This window comes from Salmo trutta, chromosome 28, assembly GCF_901001165.1.
Source record: "Salmo trutta chromosome 28, fSalTru1.1, whole genome shotgun sequence".
Classification (NCBI taxonomy): domain Eukaryota; kingdom Metazoa; phylum Chordata; class Actinopteri; order Salmoniformes; family Salmonidae; genus Salmo; species Salmo trutta.
In genome coordinates, this window is record NC_042984.1 from 137,823 (window position 1) to 162,598 (window position 24,776).

The 24,776-nt window shown below is 47.2% G+C and overlaps 1 protein-coding gene across 1 annotated transcript; it reads left to right on the top strand.

Annotated features, from left to right (window-relative positions):
- On the top strand, positions 1 to 24,776 carry si:dkey-109j17.5 (zinc finger BED domain-containing protein 4). Its single transcript, XM_029720306.1, has 6 exons — positions 1 to 770; positions 7,604 to 7,858; positions 21,346 to 21,617; positions 22,903 to 23,464; positions 23,553 to 23,720; positions 23,811 to 24,776. Exons 1-6 carry the CDS (start codon positions 621 to 623, stop codon positions 24,489 to 24,491), a joined length of 2,088 nt encoding a protein of 695 aa, XP_029576166.1. The 5' UTR covers positions 1 to 620; the 3' UTR covers positions 24,492 to 24,776.

Consider the following 24,776-nt stretch of genomic DNA (forward strand, 5'->3'; position numbering starts at 1 on the left):
AGGGTCGTCTTTAATAATGTCTGAGTTGGAAATTAGCCACCAATCTCTGTTTGGTTTCCTCGGGAATCAGATTCAAGGAAATTTGAATATAAAATATAGCGTCTACTGTGGGGGAATTATATTGAAGTATATATTGAGTTGATCCGGCCGAGCGTTGTCGATAACTGCCGAAGTGTTTCGGAAACGCGTATCTGGTTTACTTCCTGGACCAATGGTGGCGGCCATCCTCTGCTAGCCCAAAGCCCAGCCTCCTCGAGTAGCTGGTGCAGTTTGATAACACGGACCAGGCAGGACTGGATAGCTACAGGATTTCAGTGTTTGCAGTGATACTAGATACTTTGTTTAATAGCATGATTCGTGTAATAGCATCATAGCTAGCTGAAACGCGATAGCTCCACTGCACTGTATTGGCAAGTCGCCTGTTTTAACCCATCTATTGTTGCGCGCGTCTGCCAGCGTTTTGATTACAGTGAGTGGGAAGGAAGAAAACGCACACACCCCTCCGCTCTTATGGTAGTGACTAGCGGGAGGCTCGGGAAAAGAAAGAATAGGTAGAGAGATCTCGATTGTTGTCTTTGGAAAGTTGATTCTACTTCCGAGTATAAAGGTTCGTCATCCCAATGGCGTCAATTTCGAAGGTGTCCATTCTGGATTACTTCAACATCGTGTTCGAGGGGGAGAACGGAAAGATCGAGTCCAACTGTAAAGCATGCGGCACCAGGATACAGGCGAAGAGGAGCGTCACATCCAACTTCGTCACACATCTCAAGGTACCGTATAGATCTGTTTTAACTAAGCTATAGATCTGTTTTAACTAAGCTATAGATCTGTCAGACAGTAGGTGACAACAGGTACAGTAGTCTATAGGCAGGGTTGGGTGAGTTACTTTCTAAATGTAATCCGTTACTAGTTACCTGTCAAATTGTAATCAGTAAGGTAACTTTTGGATTATCCAAACCCAGTAATGTAATCTGATTACATTTAGATACTTTTAAATTACTTTCCCCTTAAAAGGCATTCGAAGAAGACAAAAATGTATGTTACCAATTTAATGACATCTATTGCAGGATAAATCAATGTTAAAGATTACATAACTGGCCATATTTGGATGTTAAATTTTACTTTATGGGTTGGGTATGTAAGCTTCTTCTAACCCATCACTTTCTAATACATATTTACATTTACGTCATTTAGCAGACACTCTTATCCAGAGCGACTTACAAATTGGTGCAAATTGGTGCATAATATGATTTAAATTATATCTTTACATTAAAAACCAAAGTCCATCAGAATTCCAATCATTCCAAAAAATGGTATTCCCTGCGATCTTCAAGAACAGGACTTGGAAATATGGAAGTATAGATTATCCAAATTGATTTACCTGAGCATGACCCAAAACTAAGGACTTATTAGCCAGCCCTACTCTGTTGTTTATGATTTGTTGTCATGGAGGACTGATTGGGCTCATTGATTTAAGTTGAAAAATAAATGCTGTGCTCATGGAATTGCATGCTTTGAGCACTACTGAAAAGTGCTATTTACATGTGATAAATGAATGCCATATTCTGCATTTGCAAGGCCTATTGCAAGGCCTATTGTTTACCTTTTTCTTGGTGACACTTTGATATCTTGGTAATATGCAGCTGTTTAAAGGGCAAATCCACAGAAGAAACAAAGATACAATAACAAAACGTCGCCCCGCCTCTGTTTTAGTGAAAAGTTGAGGGATTGGCCAGGAGAAATGTAACCACTCTCAGATTAATAGACAGCTATGGATGCAAGGACTGACCATCCATGATATCAAAAGTATTGTTTTAACGAAGTTATGAGGCTATACAGTGTTTGTTTACATTTACAGTGTTTACAAACATTGGAGTGAAACAAGCCTATGTTTTGGGTTCTCATCGAGTTTGACAGTTGAACTAAGCTCATGAGGCATTTATAAGTTATATTCTTCAAGAATCAATGGACATATATACAGTAACAGTCAAGTTTGGACACACCTACTCATTCTAGGGTTTTTCTTTATTTTTAATATTTTCTACATTGTAGAATAATAGTGAAGACATCAAAACTATGAAATAACACATGGAATCTTGTAGTAACCAAAAAAGTGTTAAACAAATCAAAATATATTTTATTTTTGAGATTCTTCTAAGTAGCCACCGTTTGCCTTGATGACAGCTTTGCACACTTGGCATTCTCTCAACCAGCTTCATGAGGTAGTCACCTGGAATGCATTTCAATTAACAAGTGTGCCTTGTTAATTTGTGGAATTTATTTTCTTAATGCGTTTGAGCCAATCAGTTGTCTTGTGACAAGGTAGGGGTGATATACAGAAGATATCCCTATTTAGTAAAATACCAAGTCCATATTATGGCAAGAACAGCTCATATAAGCATAGATAAATTACAGTCCATCATTACTTTAAGACATGAAGGTCAGTAAATCTGGAAAATGTCAAGAACTTTGAACATTTCTTCAAGTGCAGTCGCAAAAACCATCAAGTGCAATGATGAAACTGGCTCTCACGAGGAACGCCACAGGAATGAAAGACCCAGAATTACCTCTGCTGCAGGATAAGTTCATTAGAGTTAACTGCATCTCAGATTGCAGCCCAAATAAATGTTTCACAGAATGCAAGTAAGACACATCTCATCATCAACTGTTTAGAAGAGACTGTGTGAATCAGGCTTTCATGGTTGAATTGCTGCAAAGGAACCACTACTAAAGGACATCAATAAGAAGAAGAGACTTGCTTGGGCCAAGAAACACGAGCAATGGACATTAGACTGGTGGAAATCTGTCCTTTGGTCTGATGAGTCAAAATTTTAGATTTTGGATTCCAACCACCATGTCTTTGAGAGACGCAGAGTAGGTAAACGGATGATCTCCGCATGTGTGGTTCCCACTGTGAAGCATGGAGGAGGAGGTGTGATGTTGTGGGAGTGCATTGCTGCTTACACGGTCAGTGATTTTTATTTAGAATTCAAGGCACACTTAACCAGCATGGATACCACAGCATTCTGCAGCGATACTCCATGCCATCTGGTTTGCGCTTAGTGGGACTGTTGTTTTTCTACTGGACGATGACCCAACACACCCCCAGGTTGTGTAAGGACTATTTGACCAAGAAGGAATATTATGGAGTGCTGAATCAGATGACCTGGCCTCCACAATTACCCCATCTCAACCCATTTGGGATGAGTTGGAACCCAGAGTGAAGGAAAAGCAGCCAACAAGTGCTCAGCATATGTGGGAACTCCTTCAAGACTGTTAAAAAAGCATTCCAGGTGAAGCTGGTTGAGAGAAGGCCAAGAGTGTGCAAAGCTGTCATCAAGGCTAATGGTGGCTACTTTGAAGAATCTAAAATATAAAGCAGATTTTGATTTGTGTAACACCATGGATTACAGGCAACATCCGCATCGAGCTAAAGGCTAGAGCTGCCGCTTTCAAGTAGCGGGACACTAATCTGGACGCTGATAAGTAATCCCTCTACGCCCTCAGATGAACCATCAAACAGGCAAAGCATCGATACAGGATTAAGATTGAATCCTACTACACCGGCTCTGACGCTAGTCGAATGTGGCAGGGCTTGAAAACTATTCCGGACTACAAAGGAAAACCCAGCTGCGAGCTGCTTTGACACGAACCTACCAGACGAGCTAAATGCCTTTTTATGCTCGCTTCGAGGCAAGCAACACAAGCATGCATGAGAGCATCAGCTGTTCCAGACGACTGTGTGATAACACTTTCATTTACATTTACATTTAAGTCATTTAGCAGACGCTCTTATCCAGAGCGACTTAGAAATTGGGTAGCCGATGTGAGCAAGACCTTTAAACAGGTCAACATTCACAAAGCCGCTGGGCCAGACGGATTACCAGCATGCGTACTCAAAGCATGCGCGGACCAACTGGCAAGTGTCTTCACTGGCATTTTCAACCTTTCCCTGACCGAGTCTGTAATGCCCACAGTACTGTGCAAAAGTTTTAGGCAGGTGAGAAAAATTGCTGTAAAGTAAGAATGCTTTCAAAAATTGACATGTTAATAGATTATATTTATCAATTAACGTAATGCAAAGGGAGTGAACAGAAAAATCTAAATCAATTCCATATTTGGTGTGACCACCCTTTGCTTTCAAAACAGCATCAATTCTTGTAGGTACACTTGCACAAAGTCAGGGATTTTGTAGGCATATGGTCAGGTGTATGATTTAACAATTATACCAAACAGGTGCTAATGATCATCAATTCAATATGTAGGTTGAAACACAATCATTAACTGAAACAGAAACAGCTGTGTAGGAGGATTAAAACTGGGTTAGGAACAGCCAAACTCGGCTAACAAGGTGAGGTTGCTGAAGACAGTTTACTGTCAAGACTGAGCACAGCAACAAGTCACAAGGTAGTGATACTGCATCAGCAAGGTCTCTCCCAGGCAGAAATTTCAAGTCAGACAGGGGTTTCCAGATGTGCTGTCCAAGCTCTTTTGAAGAAGCACAAAGAAACAGGCAACATTGAGGACCGTAGACGCAGTGGTCGGCCAAGGAAATGTACTACAGCAGATGAAAAAGACATCATTCTTACTTCCCTTTGCAATCGGAAGATGCCCAGCAGTGCCATCAGCTCAGAATTGGCAGAGAACAGTGGGACCCGGGTACACCCATCTACTGTCCACAGAAGTCTGGTCAGAAGTGGCCTTCATGAGAGACTTGCGCCCAAAAAGCCATACCTCCGACGTGGAAACAAGGCCAAGCGACTCAACTATGCACGAAAACACAGGAACTGGCGTGCAGAAAAATGGCAGCAGGTGCTCTGGACTGATGAGTCAACATTTGAAATATTTGGCTGTGGCAGAAGGCAGTTTGTTCATCGAAGGGCTCGAGAGTGGTACACGAATGAGTATCTGCAGGCAACAGTGAAGCATGGTGGAGGTTCCTTGCAAGTTTGGGGCTGCATTTCTGCAAATGGAGTTGGGGATTTGGTCAGAATTAATGGTCTCCTCAATGCTGAGAAGTACAAGCAGATACTTATCCACCATGCAATACCAATAAGGAGGCATCTGATTGGCTCCAAATTTATTCCTGCAGCCTGACAACGACCCCAAACAGTTCTTAATGACTTTCGCTGTATCTTCAGCGTAAAGAAGAACAAGGAGTCTTGGATGTGATGGTATGGCCCCCACAGCCATAGCATCGACGAGTCTGTCTGGGATTACACGAGGAGGGAGAAGCACCTGAGACTGCCTAAATCCACAGAAGAACTGTGGTTAGTTCTCCAAGATGTTTGGGCCAACCTACCTGCCGAGTTCCTTCAAAAACGGTGTGCAAGTGTACCTAGAAGAATTTATGCTGTTTTGAAGGCAAAGGGTGGTCACACCAATTATTGATTTGATGGAGAATTTTCTTCTGTTCACTCACTTTGTATTTTGTTAATTGAAAAATGTAAACTAATAACATGTATCGTTTTGAAAGCATTCTTACTTTACAGCATTTTTTTCACACCTGCCTGAAACTTTTACACAGTACTGTACATGTTTCAAGCAGACCACCATAGTCCAAGGAAGCGAAGGTAACCTGCCTAAATGATTACCGCCCGTAGCACTCACGTTGGTAGCCATGAAGTGCTTTGAAAGGCTGGTCATGGCTCACATCAACAACATCCTGGATACCCTAGACCCACTCCAATTCGCATACCGCCAGATCCACAGATGATGCAATCTCAATCACACTACACACTGCCCTTTTCCACCTGTGAAAAGTGAGAATGCTGTTCATTTACTCAGCGTTCAACACCATTGTCTTGCTCACATTGAAGGAGAGGTTGTTGTCCTGGTACCACGCTGCCAGGTCTCAGACCGCTTCTCTATAGGCTGTCTCATCGTTGTCGGTGGTCAGGCCTACCAACGTTGTGTTGTCAGCAAACGTAATGATGGTGTTGGAGTCGTGCTTGGCCTTGCAGTCGTGGGTGAACAGGGAGTACAGGAGGGGACTGAGCACGCACCCCTGAGGGGCTCCAGTGTTGATGATCAGCATGGAAGATGTGTTGCTACCGACCCTCACCACCTGGGGGTGGCCCGTCAGGAAGGCCAGGATCCAGTTGCAGAGGGAGGTGTTTAGTCCCAGGGTCCTTAGCTTAGTGATGAGCATTTAGAGCACTATGGTGTTGAACGCTGAGCTGTAGTTAATGAATAGCATAGCAGGATTTCTCATAAGCTTCCAGGTTAGAGTCCCTTGAAAGCGGCAGCTCGACCCTTTAGCTGATTGCGAATGTTGCCTGTAATCCATGGCTTCTAGTTGGGGTATGTACGTACGGTCACTGTGGGGACGACGTCCTCGACGCACTTATTGATAAAGCCAGTGACTGATGTGGTGTACTCCTCAATGTCATCAGAAGAATCCCGGAACATGTTCCAGTCTGTGATAGCAAAACTTTCCCGTAGTTTAGCATCTGCTTCATCTGACCGTTTGTTATAGATCGAGTCACTGGTGCTTCCTGCTTTCATTTTTGCTTGTAAGCAGGAATCAGGAGGATAGAGTTGTGGTCGGATTTACCAAATGGAGGGTGAGGGAGAGCTTTGTACGCGTCTCTGTGTGTGGAGCAAAGGTGATCTGCTGAATGTTATCCATGTCGTCGTTCAGCCATGATTCGATGAAACATAAGATATTACAGTTTTTGATGTCCTGTTGGTAGGATATTCATGATCGTACCTCGTCTAATTTGTTGTTCAATGATTGTACGTTGGCAAGTAATACCGATGGTAAGGGCAGATATCCCACTCGCCGTCGGCGGATCCTTACATCTGTCTGTCTGTCTGGCTGACAGGAGACAACAGGTACAGTAGGTTATAGGTCTGTCTTAACTAAGGTATACATCTGTCTGTCTGGCTGGCTGACAGAAGGTGACAACAGGTACAGCAGGTTATAGGTCTGTCTTAACTAAGGTATACATCTGTCTGTCTGGCTGGCTGACAGAAGGTGACAACAGGTACACCAGGTTATAGGTCTGTCTTAACTAAGGTATACATCTGTCTGTCTGGGTGGCTGACAGGAGACAACAGCTACAGTAGGTTATAGGTCTGTCTTAACTAAGGTATACATCTGTCTGTCTGGCTGGCTGACAGAAGGTGACAACAGGTACAGCAGGTTATAGGTCTGTCTTAACTAAGGTATACATCTGTCTGTCTGGCTGGCTGACAGGAGACAACAGGTACAGTAGGTTATAGGTCTTTCTTAACTAAGGTATACATCTGTCTGTCTGGCTGGCTGACAGGAGACAACAGGTACAGCAGGTTATAGGTCTGTCTTAACTAAGGTATACATCTGTCTGTCTGGCTGGCTGACAGGAGACAACAGGTACAGTAGGCTACTGGCTGTGATAGATACAGTATTGTCTGTGTAAGAAACTGATTGCAAAGTTAAGAATGCACATTGTATTCCACAGGGATAGGTAGAAGCATGCTGCGGCTGAATTATACAGTTCCTGTTTGTCTCTGTGTGAAATTCTGTTTTATTAATCAATATCAAATCTAAAAACATTGCAATAGGTAGTCTGTCTGACGTTTGATCATCAGAATTACACTCTCTCTCTCGTTTCTACAGAGGAAACACCAGGCGATGTACGATGAGTTTGTAAAGAAGAAGGATATGAAGAGAGAAGCCTACTCCTCCTCATCCTCCTCCATCCATCCCTACTCCTCAGCCTCCCTTCACAGCCTGGCTAACGGAGGAGGCCATCGCTGCAATCACTCCATCACCGCTGGAGGAGGAGGGGTGGGAGTAGTAGGAGGCATAGGGGGAGGAAGAGAGGGAGCAGGAGAAGGGGTGACGAAGTTCCACAGACACGACCCTCGCCAGGTGTGTGTGTGTGTGTGTGTGTGTGTGTGTGTGTGCGCCCATGGTAACGGAATTACGTTTTGACTCAGTTTTTTTTACTTAACGGGATTTGAGCCATAAGAAGTTTAACGGGATCGATTTGACAACATCCGGTGAAATGGCAGAGCGCCAAATTCCCCAAAAATATATAAAAAATATTTAACTTTCATACATTCACAAGTGCAATATACCAAATTAAAGCTGAACTTCTTGTTAATCTAGCAACCGTGTCAGATTTCAAAAAGGCTTTACAGCGAAAGCAAACCGTGCTATTATCTGAGGACAGCACCCCATCAAACAAACACAGACAATCGTATTTCATCCCGCCAGGCGCGGCACAAAACTTAGAAATAACGATATAATTCTTGCCTTACCTTTGACAAGCTTCTTCTGTTGGCACTCCAATATGTCCCATAAACATCACAAATGGTCCTTTTTGTTTGATTAATTCCGTCGTTATATATCCAAAATGTCCATTTGTTTGGCGCGTTTGATCCAGAAAAACACTGGTTCCAACTCGCGAAACATGACTACAAAATATCTCATAAGTTACTTGTAATCTTTGTCCAAACATTTCAAACAACTTTCCTAATACAACTTTAGGTATTTTTTTTAACGTAAATAATCGGTGAAATTTAAGACGGGATAAACTGTGTTCAATACCGGAGGTAAACAAAGTGGAGCGTGCTTTTCAGGTCACGCGCCTCTATCAAACAGTACACTTCTCAATGAAAGCCCATTGAAGAGAGAGTGACCTCCAAAAAAAAAAATCCTGGATGGTTTGTCCTCAGGGTTTCGCCTGCCAAATAAGTTCTGTTATACTCACAGACATCATTCAAACAGTTTTAGAAACTTTAGAGTGTTTTCTATCCAAATCTACCAATTATATGCATATCCTAGCGTCTGGGCCTGAGTAGCAGGCAGTTTACTTTGGGCACGCTTTTCATCCGGATGTGAAAATAGCGCCCCCAAGCCATAAGAAGTTAAACATTTTTGCCAAACAAAAACTATTGATATAAAAGTTCAACAAATTAAAGTCCATGAACAAGGACTACTTTTAACAATTTCCACTGAAAAATGTACTAAAACTAATTTAGTGTCAGAACTGTGCAAACTTATAGTAAAATCTGTTTTTTTTGTGCAACCACATTTTCCAAAAACGTATCTGCTCTGAATTAACATTCAAAGATGTCTGCATAAATAATGGGGTGTCAGCTATTACATGGCACGTGAGTTTGCGAATATCTCTTTTGGCTATTGAACTACAATTAGTGAAGTGGATCAACACCCGCTAACAGAATTACATCATGGGTCCCTGATCTGTACTATACAGAAATGCATAATTATGGCTTCAATGTTGTTCTCATGTTTCATAAGTTTGGACATCACAGTAGAGGTCCGTATGGTAGGGTGAAGTTCAGTAGAGTTTAGTACAGTAGGCTAGGATTCAGTAGAGTTTAGTACAGTAGGGTAGAGTTCAGTAGAGTTTAGTACAGTAGGCTAGGATTCAGTAGAGTTTAGTACAGTAGGGTAGAGTTCAGTAGGGTGGAGTTTAGTACAGTAGGGTACAGTACAGTAGGGTGGAGTTTAGTACAGTAGGGTACAGTTCAGTAGAGTGGAGTTCAGTACGGTAGTGTACTGTACAGTAGAATACAGTACAGTAGTGTGGAGTTTAGTACAGTAGGGTAGGGTACAGTTCAGTAGAGTGGAGTTCAGTACGGTGGTGTACTGTACAGTACTGTAGGCTAGATTTCAGTACAGTTCAGTACAGTGGGCTAGATTTCAGTACATTTCAGTAGGCTAGAGTTCAGTACAGTAGAATAGGGTAGTGATCAGTATAGTTCAGTACAGTGGACTAGATTTCAGCACTGTAGACTAGATTTCAGTACAGTTCAGTACAGTAGACTAGATTTCAGTTCAGTACAGTGGGCTAGAGGTCGGTACAGTACGGTAGAAGTCGTTTTAGTACAGTACACTAGTGGGAAGTTCAGTACAATAGAGTAGGGTAGTGATCAGTAGAGTAGGCTACAGTTCAGTACAGTGGGCTAGATTTCAGTGCAGTTCAGCACTGTAGACTATAGGTCGGCACGGCAGGCTAGGGTAGAGGTTGGCACGGCAGGCTAGGGTAGAGGTTGGCACGGCAGGCTAGGGTAGAGGTTGGCACGGCAGGCTAGGGTAGAGGTCAGTTTAGTATGGTAGAGTACAGTACACTAGGGTGAAGTAGGGTAGAGGTCAATACAGTAGCCTAAGGTTCAGTGCAGTAGACTAGAGCTCAGTGCGGTAGGCTAGAGCTCAGTGCGGTAGGCTGGAGCTCAGTGCGGTAGGCTGGAGCTCAGTGCGGTAGGCTGGAGCTCAGTGCGGTAGGCTGGAGCTCAGTGCGGTAGGCTGGAGCTCAGTGCGGTAGGCAAGAGCTCAGTGCGGTAGGCTAGAGTTCAGTGCGGTAGGCTAGAGTTCAGTGCGGTAGGCTAGAGCTCAGTACAGTTCAGTACGGTGGGCTAGAGGTCGACATGGCCAATAAATTATGGCCGATTTCAAGTTTTCATAACAAACGGTAATCATAATTTTTAGACGCCGATTGTGGCCGATTACATTGCATTCCACGAGGAAACTGCGTGGCAGGCTGACTACCTGTTATGCGAGTGTAGCAAGGAGCCAAGGTAAGTTGCTAGCTAGCATTAAACTTATCTTATAAAAAACAATCAATCTTAACATAATCACTAGTTAACTACACATGGTTGATGATATTACTAGTTTAACTAGCTTGTCCTGCGTTGCATATAATCAATGCGGTGCCTGTTAATTTATCATTGAATCACAGCCTACTTCGCCAAACGGGTGATGATTTAACAAAAGCACAATCGTTGCACGAATGTGCCAAACCATAAACATCAATGCCTTTCTTACAATCAATTCACAGAAGTATACTTTTTTAAACCTGCATATTTAGTTAAAAGAAATTCATGTTAGCAGGCAATATTAACTAGGGATATTGTGTCACTTCTCTTGCGTTCATTAAACGCAGAGTCAGGGTATATACAACAGTTTGGACCGCCTGGCTCGTTGCGAATTAATTTGCCAGAATTTTACATAACTGTGAGATAACATTAAAGGTTGTGCAATGTAACAGCAATATTTAGACTTAGGGATGCCACCCGAGCGATAAAATACGGAACGGTTCCGTATTTCACTGAAAGAATAAACGTTTTCGAAATGATAGTTTCCGGATTCGACCATATTAATGACCTAAGGCTCGTATTTCTGTGTGTTATTATAATTAAGTCTATGATTTGATATTTGATAGAGCAGTCTGACTGAGCAGCAGGCTCGTAAGTATTCATTCAAACTTAACTGCGTTTGCCGCTCTTAGCAATGCTTGAAGCACATCATTGTTTATGACTTCAAGCCTATCAACTCCTGAGATTAGGCTGGCAATACTAAAGTACCTATTAGAACATCCAACAGTCAAAGGTCTATGAAATACAAATAGTATAGAGAGAAATAGTCGACGCGTCATGATTCCTAGAATAAATACAACCTAAAACTTCTTAACTAGGAATATTGAACCACCAGCTTTCATATGTTCTCATGTTCTGAGCAAGGAACTTAAACGTTAGCTTTTTTACATGGTACATATTGCACTTTTACTTTCTTCTCCAACACTTTGTTTTTGCATTATTTAAACCAAATTGAACATGTTTCATTATTTATTTTAGACTAAATAGATTTTATTTATTTATTATATTAAGTTAAAATAAAAGTGTTCATTCAGTATTGTTGTAATTGTCAATTTTATATATATATATATATATATATATATATATATATATATATATATATATATATATATCGACAATTACAACAATACTGAATGAACACTTTTATTTATATATATATATATATGCCGATTTAATCGGTATATATATATGCCGATTTAATCGGTATCGCCTTTTTTTGGTCCTCCAATAATCGGTATCGGCGTTGAGAAATCATAATTGGTCGACCTCTAGTCAGTATGGTAGACTACATTTCAGTACGGCAGGCTGGAGGTCGGTACGGCAGGCTGGAGGTCGGTACGGCAGGCTGGAGGTCGGTACGGCAGGCTGGAGGTCGGTACGGCAGGCTGGAGGTCGGTACGGCAGGCTAGGGGTCGGTACGGCAGGCTAGGGGTCGGCACGGCAGGCTAGGGGTCGGCACGGCAGGCTAGGGGTCGGCACGGCAGGCTAGGGGTCGGCACGGCAGGCTAGGGGTCGGCACGGCAGGCTGGAGGTCGGCACGGCAGGCTGGAGGTCGGCACGGCAGGCTGGAGGTCGGTACGGCAGGCTGGAGGTCGGTACGGCAGGCTGGAGGTCGGTACGGCAGGCTGGAGGTCGGTACGGCAGGCTGGAGGTCGGTACGGCAGGCTGGAGGTCGGTACGGCAGGCTAGGGGTCGGCACGGCAGGCTGGAGGTCGGGACGGCAGGCTGGAGATCGGTACGGTAGAGGTCATTTTAGTACAATAGGGTAGAGTACAGTACACTAGGGGGAAGTTGAGTAGGGTAGAGATCAGTACAGTAGGCTACAGTTCAGTACAGTGGGCTAGATTTCAGTGCGGTAGGTTAGATTTCAGTTCAGCACGGTATGCTAGAGTTCAGTGCAGTTCAGCACGGCAGGCTAGGGGTCGGCACGGCAGGCTAGGGGTCGGCACGACAGGCTAGGGGTCGGCACGACAGGCTAGGGGTCGGCACGACAGGCTAGGGGTCGGCACGGCAGGGTAGAGGTCAGCACGGTAGGGTAGAGGTCAGCACGGTAGAGTAGGATAGAGTTCAGTACAGTTCGGATACGGTAGGGTGGTGGAGGTCGGTTCGGTAGGGTGGTGGAGGTCGGTTCGGTAGGGTAGGGAGGAGGTCGGTTCGGTAGGGTAGGGAGGAGGTCGGTTCGGTAAGGTAGAGGAGGTCGGTTCGGTAGGGTGGAGGTCAGTACAGTTCAGTACATTAGGATGGAGTTCAGTAGTGTAGAGGTCAGTACAGTTCAGTACAGTAGGGTAGGGTAGTGATCAGTATAGTTCAGTACAGTAGACTAGATTTCAGTACAGTTCAGTGGGCTAGATTTCAATAGAGGTCAGTACATTGGGCTAGATTTCAGTAGAGTATTGATCAGTATAGTTCAGTTCAGTAGACTAGATTTCAGTAGAGGTCAGTAGGCTAGATTTCAGTAGAGGTCAGTAAACTAAGGTAGAGGTTGGTTCGGTAATGTAGGGTAGAGGCCAGTAGGGTAGAAGTCAGTACAGTTCAGTACATTAGGGTAGAGGTCTGTCTGGGTAGAAGAGGTCGGTTCGGTAAAGTAGGGTAGAAGAGGTCGGTTCGGTAAAGTAGGGTAGAAGAGGTCGGTTCGGTAAAGCAGGGTAGAAGAGGTCGGTTCGGTAAAGCAGGGTAGAAGAGGTCGGTTCGGTAAAGCAGGGTAGAAGAGGTCGGTTCGGTAAAGCAGGGTAGAAGAGGTCGGTTCGGTAAAGCAGGGTAGAAGAGGTCGGTTCGGTAAAGCAGGGTAGAGGAGGTCGGTTCGGTAAAGCAGGGTAGAGGAGGTCGGTTCGGTAAAGCAGGGTAGAGGAGGTCGGTTCGGTAGGGTAGAGGAGGTCGGTTCGGTAGGGTAGAGGAGGTCGGTTCGGTAGGGTAGGGTGGAGGTCGGTTCGGTAGGGTAGGGTGGAGGTCGGTTCGGTAGGGTGGAGGTCGGTTCGGTTCAGTACATTAGGACGGAGTTCAGTAGTGTAGAGGTCAGTACAGTCAGTACAGTAGAGTAGGGTAGGGTAGTGATCCGTGGGCTAGATTTCAGTAGAGGTCAGTAGGCTAGCGTAGAGGTCGGTTCGGTAAAGTAGGGTAGAGGTCAGTAGGGTAGAGGTCGGTTCGGTATAGTAGGGTGGAAGAGGTCGGTTAGGTAAAGTAGGGTAGGGGGTCGGTATGGTATGGTAGGGGTCAGGATGGTATGGTAGGGGGTCAGTATGGTAGGGGTCAGTATGGTAGGGGTCAGGATGGTATGGTAGGAGTCAGTATGGTATGGTAGGGGTCAGTATGGTATGGTAGGGGTCAGTATGGTAGGGGGTCAGTATGGTATGGTAGGGGGTCAGTATAGTATGGTAGGGGGTCAGTATGGTAGGGGGTCAGTATGGTAATGGGTCAGTGTGGTAGGGGGTCAGTATGGTATGGTAGGGGTCAGTATGGTATGGTAGGGGTCAGTATGGTAGGGGGTCAGTATGGTAGGGCGTCAGTATGGTTGGGGGTCAGTATGGTATGGTAGGGGGTCGGTATGGTAGGGGGTCAGTATGGTATGATAGGGGTCAGTATGGTACAGTAGGGGGTCAGTATGGTAGGGGGTCAGTATGGTGGGGGTCAGTATGGTATGGTAGGGGTCAGTATGGTAGGAGTCAGTCTGGTAGGAGTCAGTATTGTAGGGGGTCAGTATTGTAGGGGGTCAGTCTGGTAGGGGGTCAGTATGGTATGGTAGGAGCCAGTCTGGTAGGGGGTCAGTATTATAGGGGGTCAGTATGGTAGGAGTCAGTATGGTAGGAGTCAGTATGGTAGGGTTGTCAGTATGGTATTAGTCAGTATGGTAGGGGGTCAGTATGGTAGGGGTCAGTATGGTAGGGGGTCGGTATGGCAGGGAGTCAGTATGGTAGTAGTCAGTACGGTACGGTAGGGGTCAGTACAGTACAGTAGGTGTCAGTACAGTACAGTAGGGTCAGTAGGGTAGGGTAGGGGGCAGTACGGTAGGGTAGGGGTCAGTAGGGTAGGGGTCAGTACGGTAGAGTAGGGGTCAGTACGGTAGGGTAGGGGTCAGTACGGTAGGGGTCAGTACGGTAGGGTAGGGGTCAGTACAGTAGGGTAGGGGTCAGTACGGTAGGGGTCAGTACAGTAGGGTAGGGGTCAGTACAGTAGGGTAGGGGTCAGTACGGTAGGGTAGTGGTCAGTACGGTAGAGTAGGGGTCAGTACGGTAGGGGTCAGTACGGTAGGGGTCAGTACGGTAGGGGTCAGTACGGTAGGGGTCAGTACGGTAAGGTAGGGTCAGTACAGTAGGGTAGGGATCAGTAGGGTAGGGATCAGTACGGTAGGGGTCAGTACGGTACAGTAGGGGTCAGTACAGTAGGGGTCAGTACAGTAGGGGTCAGTACGGTAGGGGTCAGTACGGTAGGGGGTCAGTACAGTAGGGGGTCAGTACAGTAGGGGGTCAGTATGGTATGGTAGGGGTCAGTATGGTATGGTAGGGGTCAGTATGGTATGGTAGGGGTCAGTATGGTATGGTAGGGGTCAGTATGGTAGGGTAGGTAGTCAGTAGGGTAGGTGGTCAGTAGGGTAGGGTGGGGGTCAGTAGGGTAGTGGTCAGTATGGTATGGTAGGGGTCAGTATGGTATGGTAGGGTAGGGGTCAGTAGTGTAGGGTAGGGGTCAGTAGGGTAGGGTAGTGGTCAGTACGGTAGGGTAGGGGTCAGTAGGGTAGGGGTCAGTAGGGTAGGGTCAGTAGGGTAGGGGTCAGTAGGGTAGTGTAGTGGTCAGTACGGTAGGGTAGTGGTCATTATGGTGGTGGTCAGTAGGGTAGTGGTCAGTAGGGTAGGGGTCATTATGGTAGGGTAGTGGTCAGTAGGGTAGTGGTCAGTAGGGTAGGGATCAGTACGGTAGGGGTCAGTAGGGTAGGGGTCAGTAGGGTAGGGTGGGGTCAGTACGGTAGAGTAGGGGTCAGTACAGTAGAGGTCAGTACGGTAGGGGTCAGTACGGTAGGGTAGGGGTCAGTACGGTAGGGTAGGGGTCAGTACAGTGGGGGTCAGTACGGTAGGGGTCAGTACGGTAGGGTAGGGGTCAGTACAGTAGGGGTCAGTACAGTAGGGGTCAGTACAGTAGGGTAGGGGGGAGTACGGTAGGGTAGGGGTCAGTACAGTACGGTAGGGGTCAGTACGGTAGGGGTCGGTAGGGTAGGGGTAAGTACGGTAGGGTAGGGGTCAGTACGGTAGGGTAGGGGTCAGTACGGTAGGGTAGGGGTCAGTATGGTAAGGGGTCAGTATGGTAGGATTCAGTATTGTAGGAGTCCGTATGGTATGGTAGGGGGTCAGTATGGTAGGAGTCCGTATGGTAGGAGTCCGTATGGTATGGGGTCAGTATGGTATGGTAGGGGGCAGTATGGTAGGAGTCAGTATGGTAGGAGTCAGTATGGTAGGGGGTCAGTATGGTAAGGTAGGGATCAGTATGGTAGGGTTCAGTATGGTAGGGGTCAGTATGGTAGGAGTCCGTATGGTAGGATTCCGTATGGTATGAGTCCGTATGGTAGGGGTTCAGTATGGTATGGTAGGGGGTCAGTATGGTATGGTAGGGGGTCAGTATGGTAGGGGGTCAGTATGGTAGGGGGTCAGTATGGTAGGGGGTCAGTATGGTAGGGGGTCAGTATGGTAGGGGGTCAGCATGGTAGGAGTCAGTATGGTAGGGGGTCAGTATGGTAGGGGGTCAGTATGGTAGGGGGTCAGTATGGTAGGAGTCAGTATTGTAGGAGTCTTTATGGTATGGTAGGGGGTCAGTATGGTAGGAGTCCGTATGGTAGGAGTCCAACCAGCCAGCATAATTTTTCGTCATTTCAGTCAAGCTTTCTGAACGTAAGATTTAACTTTCTGAACATTCGAGACGTGTAGTTCCACTTGTCATTCCAATCTCCTTTGCATTAGCGTAGGCCTCTTCTGTAGCTTGTCAACTATGTGTCTTGTCGATCCCGGGTTCTCTCCACTCTGCACAGGGCCATACAAACGCTTTCACCACCGTTGTGGCCGCTGCCACTCTAACCTGGTGGGTCCCCAGCGCGGCACCGAACCCCACGTGGAGTTCCAGGTCTCCGGCAGCCTCTGGCAACTGCCCGGTCTGCGGCCAACAAGGATGCAGTACCCACTCTCAGGCCTAATGCTTACCCTCCAAGTCCCTAGACTTCCTGGCGCTTGACCCGGAAACAGGGTCATCAACCACAGATAACCCACTGCATGCTACTCCTACTGCTCTCTCCTCGTATGGCCCACGTGTTCTCGACATACCCATAGAGCATCGACGCCAGCGGGGATTGGTGGTTGCACTGGCATCCTCATGCTCTCCCCAAGTGGGACATTCTCTCTTTCTCCCCTGAACCCATCTGTCTATCTCCTCATTTGAATTCCATGCTGTCACAGTACCAGCCCTTTCAAGCTTTAACATCCTCATCATATCGCCCTCCAGGTTCCCTTGGAGAGTTCATCAATGAGCTTGACGCCTTGATAAGTTCCTTCCCTGAGGATGGCTCACCTCTCACAGTTCTGGGTGACTTTAACCTCCCCACGTCTACCTTCGACTCATTCCTCTCTGCCTCCTTCTTTCCACTCCTCTCCTCTTTTGACCTCACCCTCTCACCTTCCCCCCCTACTCACAAGGCAGGCAATACGCTTGACCTCATCTTTACTAGATGCTGTTCTTCCACTAATCTCATTGCAACTCCTCTCCAAGTCTCCGACCACTACCTTGTATCCTTTTCCCTCTCGCTCTAATCAAAAACTTCTCACTCTGCCCCTACTCGGATGGTATTGCGCCGTCCCAACCTTCGCTCTCTCTCTCCTGCTACTCTCTCCTCTTCCATCCTATCATCTCTTCCCTCTGCTCAAACCTTCTCCAACCTATCTCCTGATTTTGCCTCCTCAACCCTCCTCTCCTCCCTCTCTGCATCCTTTGATTTTCTCTGTCCCCTATCCTCCAGGCCGGCTCGGTCCTCCCCTCCTGCTCCGTGGCTCGACGACTCACTGCGAGCTCACAGAACAGGGCTCCGGGCAGCCGAGCGGAAATGGAGGAAAACTCGCCTCCCTGCGGACCTCGCATCCTTTCACTCCCTCCTCTCTACATTTTCCTCTTCTGTCTGCTGCTAAAGCCACTTTCTACCACTCTAAATTCCAAGCATCTGCCTCTAACCCTAGGAAGCTTTTTGCTACCTTCTCCTCCCTCCTGAATCCTCCTCCCCCTCCCCCCCCCCCCCCCCCTCCTCCCTCACTGCGGATGACTTCGTCAACCATTTTGAAAGAAGGTTGACGACATCCGATCCTCGTTTTGCTAAGTCAAGCGACACCGCTGGTCCTGCTCACACTGCCCTACCCTGTGCTTTGACCTCTTTCTCCCCTCTCTCTCCAGATGAAATCTCGCGTCTTGTGACGGCCGGCCGCCCAACAACCTGCCCACTTGACCCTATCCCCTCCTCTCTTCTCCAGACCATTTCCGGAGACCTTCTCCCCTACCTCACCTCGCTCATCAACTCATCCTTGACCGCTGGCTACGTCCCTTCCGTCTTCAAGAGAGCGAGAGTTGCACCCCTTCTGAAAAAACCTACACTCGATCCCTCCGATGTCAACAACTACAGACCAGTATCCCTTCTTTCTTTTCTCTCCAAAACTCTTGAACGTGCCGTCCTTGGCCAGCTCTCCTGCTATCTCTCTCAGAACGACCTTCTTGATCCTAATCAGTCAGGTTTCAAGACTGGGCATTCAACTGAGACTGCTCTTCTCTGTGTCACGGAGGCTCTCCGCACTGCTAAAGCTAACTCTCTCTCCTCTGCTCTCATCCTTCTAGACCTATCTGCTGCCTTTGATACTGTGAACCATCAGATCCTCCTCTCCACCCTCTCCGAGCTGGGCATCTCCGGCGCGGCCCACGCTTGGATTGCGTCCTACCTGACAGGTCGCTCCTACCAGGTGGCGTGGCGAGAAGCTGTCTCCGCACCACGTGCTCTCACCACTGGTGTCCCCCAGGGCTCTGTTCTAGGCCCTCTCCTATTCTCGCTATACACCAAGTCACTTGGCTCTGTCATATCCTCACACGGTCTCTCCTATCATTGCTATGCAGACGACACACAATTAATCTTCTCCTTTCCCCCTTCTGACAACCAGGTGGCGAATCGCATCTCTGCATGTCTGGCAGACGTATCAGTGTGGATGACGGATCACCACCTCAAGCTGAACCTCGGCAAGACGGAGCTGCTCTTCCTCCCGGGGAAGGACTGCCCGTTCCATGATCTCGCCATCACGGTTGACAACTCCCTTGTGTCCTCCTCCCAGAGTGCTAAGAACCTTGGCGTGTTCCTGGACAACACCCTGTCGTTCTCCACTAACATCAAGGCGGTGACCCGATCCTGTAGGTTCATGCTCTACAACATTCGCAGAGTACGACCCTGCCTCACACAGGAAGCGGCGCAGGTCCTAATCCAGGCACTTGTCATCTCCCGTCTGGATTACTGCAACTCGCTGTTGGCTGGGCTCTCTGCCTGTGCCATCAAACCCCTACAACTCATCCAGAACGCCGCAGCCCGTCTGGTGTTCAACCTTCCCAAGTTCTCTCATGTCACCCCGCTCTCCGCTCTCTCCACTGGCTTCCAGTTGAAGCTCGCATCCGCTACAAGACCATGGTGCTTGCCTACGGAGCTGTGAGGGGAACGGCACCTCCGTACCTTCAGGCTCTGATCAGGCCCTACACCCAAACAAGGGCACTGCGTTCATCCACCTCTGGCCTGCTCGCCTCCCTACCTCTGAGGAAGCACAGTTCCCGCTCAGCCCAGTCAAAACTGTTCGCCGCTCTGGCACCCCAATGGTGGAACAATCTCCCTCACGATGCCAGGACAGCGGAGTCAATCACCACCTTCCGGAGACACCTGAAACCCCACCTCTTTAAGGAATACCTGGGATAGGATAAAGTAATCCTTCTAACCCCCCCCCCCCCTTTAAAGGATTTAGATGCACTATTGTAAAGTGTTTGTTCTACTGGATATTATAGGTGAATGCACCAATTTGTAAGTCGCTCTGGATAAGAGCGTCTGCTAAATGACTTAAATGTAATGTAAATGTTATTGTGTTGATGTTAGTTGGCAGGGGTCTTAACGTCTACGTTATTGTGTTGATGTTAGTTGGCGGGGGTCTTAATGTCTACGTTATTGTGTTGATGTTAGTTGGCGGGGGTCTTAACGTCTACGTTATTGTGTTGATGTTAGTTGGCGGGGGTCTTAACGTCTACATTATTGTGTTGATGTTGGTTGGCGGGGTCTTAACGTCTACATTATTGTGTTGTTAGTTGGCAGGGGTCTTAACGTCTACGTTATTGTGTTGATGTTAGTTGGCGGGGGTCTTAATGTCTACGTTATTGTCTTGATGTTAGTTGGCAGGGGTCTTAACGTCTACGTTATTGTCTTGATGTTAGTTGGCGGGGGTCTTAACGTCTAAGTTATTGTGTTGATGTTAGTTGGCAGGGGTCTTAACGTCTACGTTATTGTCTTGATGTTAGTTGGCAGGGGTCTTAACGTCTACGTTATTGTGTTGATGTTGGTTGGCGGGGGTCTTAACGTCTACGTTATTGTGTTGATGTTGGTTGGCAGGGGTCTTAACGTCTACGTTATTGTCTTGATGTTAGTTGGCGGGGGTCTTAACGTCTAAGTTATGGTCTTGATGTTAGTTGGCGGGGGTCTTAACGTCTACGTTATTGTGTTGATGTATTTCTAATACCTTATAAGACTTTCTGGTAGATGTTTTCTAAGACCCCTATTCCATCAGTTTGTCCAGAAATCAACCTTTCTTATGTCTATGTGTCCCGTTCGACTGAAAAGCCTGTGTTGTGTGTTGTAGTTTTAGTGTGTTATAGACAGTGCTGTGTTTGACTTCATCTTGTATTATTAAGCAATAAGTCCCAAGGGTGTGTGGTATATGGCCAATATACCACGGCTAAGGGCTGTTCTTAGGCACGACTCATCGAGGTGCCTTGTTGCTGTTATAAACTAGTTACCAATGTAATTATGGGGCACCAGGTAGCCTAGTGGTTAGAGCGTTGGACTACTAACCGGAAGGTTGCAAGATTGAATCCCCAAGCTGACAAGGTAAAAATCTCGTTCTGCCCCTGAACAAGGCAGTTAACCCACTGTTCCTAGGCTGTCATTGTAAATAAGAATTTGTTCTTAACTGACTTGACTAGTTAAATAAAAGTCAAATAAAATTAGAGCAGTTAAAAATGCATGTTTTGTCATAACCGTGATATATGGTCTGATATACCATGGCTGTCAGCCAATCAGCATCCAGGGCAGGAACGACACAGTTTATAATTAATAATAAACCTGTTGTTAGTTGTTCCATACTTGTTGGAGACCGTTTTTAAATAATGACCGTAACCTGTTATCCTCCCTACTGCTGATCTATGTATGTTGAACCAGGTGCTGATTGGAAAAGTTTACAGTAACATTTCGTTATCCTCCCTACTGCTGATCTCTGAAGCGATAGCTAAGATGTTGGTCCGTTGTCAATCAATCAATCAAATATATTTATATCATCCGATGTCACAAAGTGCTGTACAGAAACCCAGCCTAAAACCCCAAACAGCAAGCAATGCAGATGTAGAAGCACGGTGGCTAGGACAAACTCTGTATGTGTATGTGTGTGTGTGTGTTGTAGTAGGTGTGTAATAGACGGTATTATGTTTGTCTAGGTGCTGATCTCGGAAGCGATCGCTAAGATGTTGGTCCAGGACCTCCAGCCTGCCTCCCTGGTGGATCTCAGAGGGTTCAGAGAGTTACTGCAACTGTTAGAGCCTCGCTATACCCCCGAACCCCCCAGATACCTCCACACCCAGCTCCTCCCAGCCTACGCCTACCAGGCCCAGCTGGCCACCAGACAGGCCCTGGCCTCAGCCCTCTCTCTCAGCCTCTCTGTCTCCCTCTGGAGGGGTCTCCTTGGGACCACAGCAGGGGCTAACACTGGGTATGTACTCTAAGCCTAACTCTAGGGTAACGGCAGGTCTCAGGTTTCACTAAATTGATCGCTAACATTTTGAAGCTGAGCCCTTTGCTCTTCCTCCTCTCAGTACAGTCATATCTGACTAAGATCATAACATGGAGTCAGAAGTGCTTCAACCTCGTTAAATATCAGACAGAGATTATTTCACAGAAAATGTTGCTAGACTGTCAGAGTGATGAAAAGTAGCTAACCGCTCTCATTGGGCAGCCCAAGCAGAGCTGTTGCTATGGATACTCAGACTCAGAGCCTCCATGAGCAGAATGCATGCAGAGCGAGCTCCATGCGCACAGGGAGCGAGTGACAGACAGAGAGGAGCAGCTAATGGATTTACTAACAGAGGAAGTTATTTCTGATTTCGGTCTTCGGGCCGGGCCTTAAATTTGGCTGAAGCAATCGGGCTTAAAATTCATGTCGGTACAGGGCTCTAATGTGCATGGCTAAAATCACCATCTCTGGGTTTTAATGTCTGTCCTACTGTCCTACTCAGGGTGCCATTTGGGACTATACCTAATATTTTCCTATATAGTGCGCTAGTTTGACACGCTATTTCCTATATAGTGCGCTAGTTTGACACCCTATTTCCTATATAGTGCGCTAGTTTGATACCCTATTTCCTATATAGTGCGCTAGTTTATGACACCCTATTTCCTATATAGTGCGCTAGTTTATGACACCCTATTTCCTATATAGTTCGCTAGTTTTACACCCTATTTCCTGTATAGTACACTAGTTTATGGCACCCTATTTCCTATGTAGTGCACCAGTTTGACACCCTATTTCCTATGTAGTGCACTAGTTTGACACCCTAATTCCTATATAGTGCGCTAGTTTATGACACCCTATTTCCTATATAGTTCGCTAGTTTGACACCCTATTTCCTATATAGTGCGCTAGTTTATGACACCCTATTTCCTATATAGTTCGCTAGTTTGATACCCTATTTCCTATATAGTGCGCAGTTTATGAGACCCTATTTCCTATATAGTGCGCTAGTTTATGACACCCTATTTCCTATATAGTTCGCTAGTTTATGACACCCTATTTCCTATATAGTGCACTAGTTTATGGCACCCTATTTCCTATGTAGTGTACCAGTTTGACACCCTATTTCCTATGTAGTGCACTAGTTTGACACCCTATTTCCTATGTAGTGCACTAGTTTATGACACCCTATTTCCTATGTAGTGCACTAGTTTAATCTAGGGTTGTTCATTATGATAATCACTGTGTCCCCCTACCCGTCCTGCAGGTACCTGGGCGTGACCTGCCACTTCCTGTCGTCTGATTGGCAGATGCGTTCCGCCCTGCTGGCCTGCCTGCCTCTGGTTGGTGGGCTCTCGGCCAATCGCGTGCTAGCAGAGTTCGAGGAGGTGTGTGTGGCGCATGGCGTTTCAGGCCGAGCGTTCCGTGTCGTGGCTGACCCATTTCCCGCTGAAACTCACCCCTCATGCCGCCTACCAGGGTTCTGTATCCACGGCAACCCGGGAGATGATGCCGAAGAGGAAGAGGAGGAGAGTGGGGATGAAGGAGGAGAGAGGGAAGGAGAGGTAGAACAGGAGGACTGGTGGGAGGGAGGTCTGGGGGCCGGCAGGATAGACTGTTTCTGTTGTTCTCTGGGTCAGTGTGTGAGAGATGGACTGCTCTCCTCCTCTCCTCTCCTCTCCTCCACCCTGGCTAAAGCCTCATCCTTCTATAACTACGTCACCTCCGCCGTGCCACACGACAAACTGGTGGGGCTGTTGGGAGGGGGGGTGGAGGGGGGTGTGGGGGGCCGCAGGGCTGGAGAGCGAGACTGGGCCGTACAACTCAAGGTAAGAAGGACTTAATGTAGTCTAGTTACAACATAGAACAGCCTGCTGGTTTAAAAGTGGAAATGGTAACCATTGTCCTCTCCTCCAGGTGTTGCGTGGTCTTCTGGACTCAGCAGAGTTCTTGGAGGATGTGTCTGATCGGGCTGACCTGGTGCTGAGTGGCCAGGAGGTGGCGCTGCTCAGAGAACTGACAGACACACTGGAACCCTTTACTGAGGCCTGGGACATGGTGCACACGCACAGACAGGTGAGACAGGTGAGACAGACAGACAGACAGACAGACAGACAGACAGGTGAGAGACAGACAGACGGACAAGTTAATGGTTGTGTTCTTGTCTCCTGACAGGGTGACAGACACGTCTCCATCAGTCTGGCTCTGCCCTGTGTCCTGGGGCTCCGTAAGCACCTGTCAGAGTGCGTCTCCCCCCAGCTACCCTGCCTGCTGCTGGGCTTGTCTCAAGCCGTAGAGCGCCGCCTGGCTCCCATCCTGGAGGACCCTCTGTACGTCACCGCCACCACCCTGGACCCACAGTTCAAACTCACCTGGAGCTCAGACCCTGACTGGCACAGACAGGTCCTCCTGGACGAGGTCACCAAACACACACAAACACAGGGCCCCAGCATGGAGCTCACCCCTCAGGCCCAGTCCCCTGACGCAGCTTTGTCCCCAGCCTCGTCCCCTCTTCCCTCCTCCACTTCGCTCAGCAGGCCCTGCAAGCTGTTCTCCTTCATCAAGCAAAGGCCCACGGCGCAGGCAAAGAGCGTGGAGCAGGAACTGGCAGGATACCTGCGTGAGGAGCCCACTGAGGAGGAGCCTCTCCACTACTGGAGACGAAAGACTATAGACTTCCCTCAGCTCAGCCAGGTGGCCAAGCGGGCGTTTACTGTGCCGGCCGGGACCTCTACCGTGGAGACCATCTTTAACTTGGCCAGACACTGGCTCCAACCCGGCAGAGGCAGGGCTCTCCCCAAAAACCTTGAGACACTCATCTATCTCAAAACCAACTATAGGTTACTGTGGACTTAGTGGATCAGCCCTACACCCTAACACAGCTACAGAGGCACTAACACAGCTACAGAGGCACTAACACAGCTACAGAGGCACTAACACAGCTACAGAGGCACTAACACAGCTACAGGCTGGGAATGTTGTCCATGTAACCCGATGGAGACTCAAACTTGAAGGCCAATTACAGACTACTGTGGACACTATAGTCCATGTAGCCTACAGGTTTCAGACCTACAGTGCCTTGCAAAAGTATTCATCCCCCTTGGAGGTTTGCCTACTTTGTTGCATTACAACCTATAATTT

What these genes read in the sequence shown, in the direction of transcription:
- si:dkey-109j17.5 (XM_029720306.1), top strand. Translation starts at nt 621, where the DNA reads ATGGCGTCAATTTCGAAGGTGTCCATTCTGGATTACTTCAACATCGTG. An exon ending in ACAGCAGGGGCTAACACTGG is followed by an intron (nt 21,618 to 22,902) that starts GTATGTACTCTA and finishes CCCGTCCTGCAG; the next exon opens with GTACCTGGGCGTGACCTGCC. An exon ending in CGCACAGACAGGTGAGACAG is followed by an intron (nt 23,721 to 23,810) that starts GTGAGACAGACA and finishes GTCTCCTGACAG; the next exon opens with GGTGACAGACACGTCTCCAT.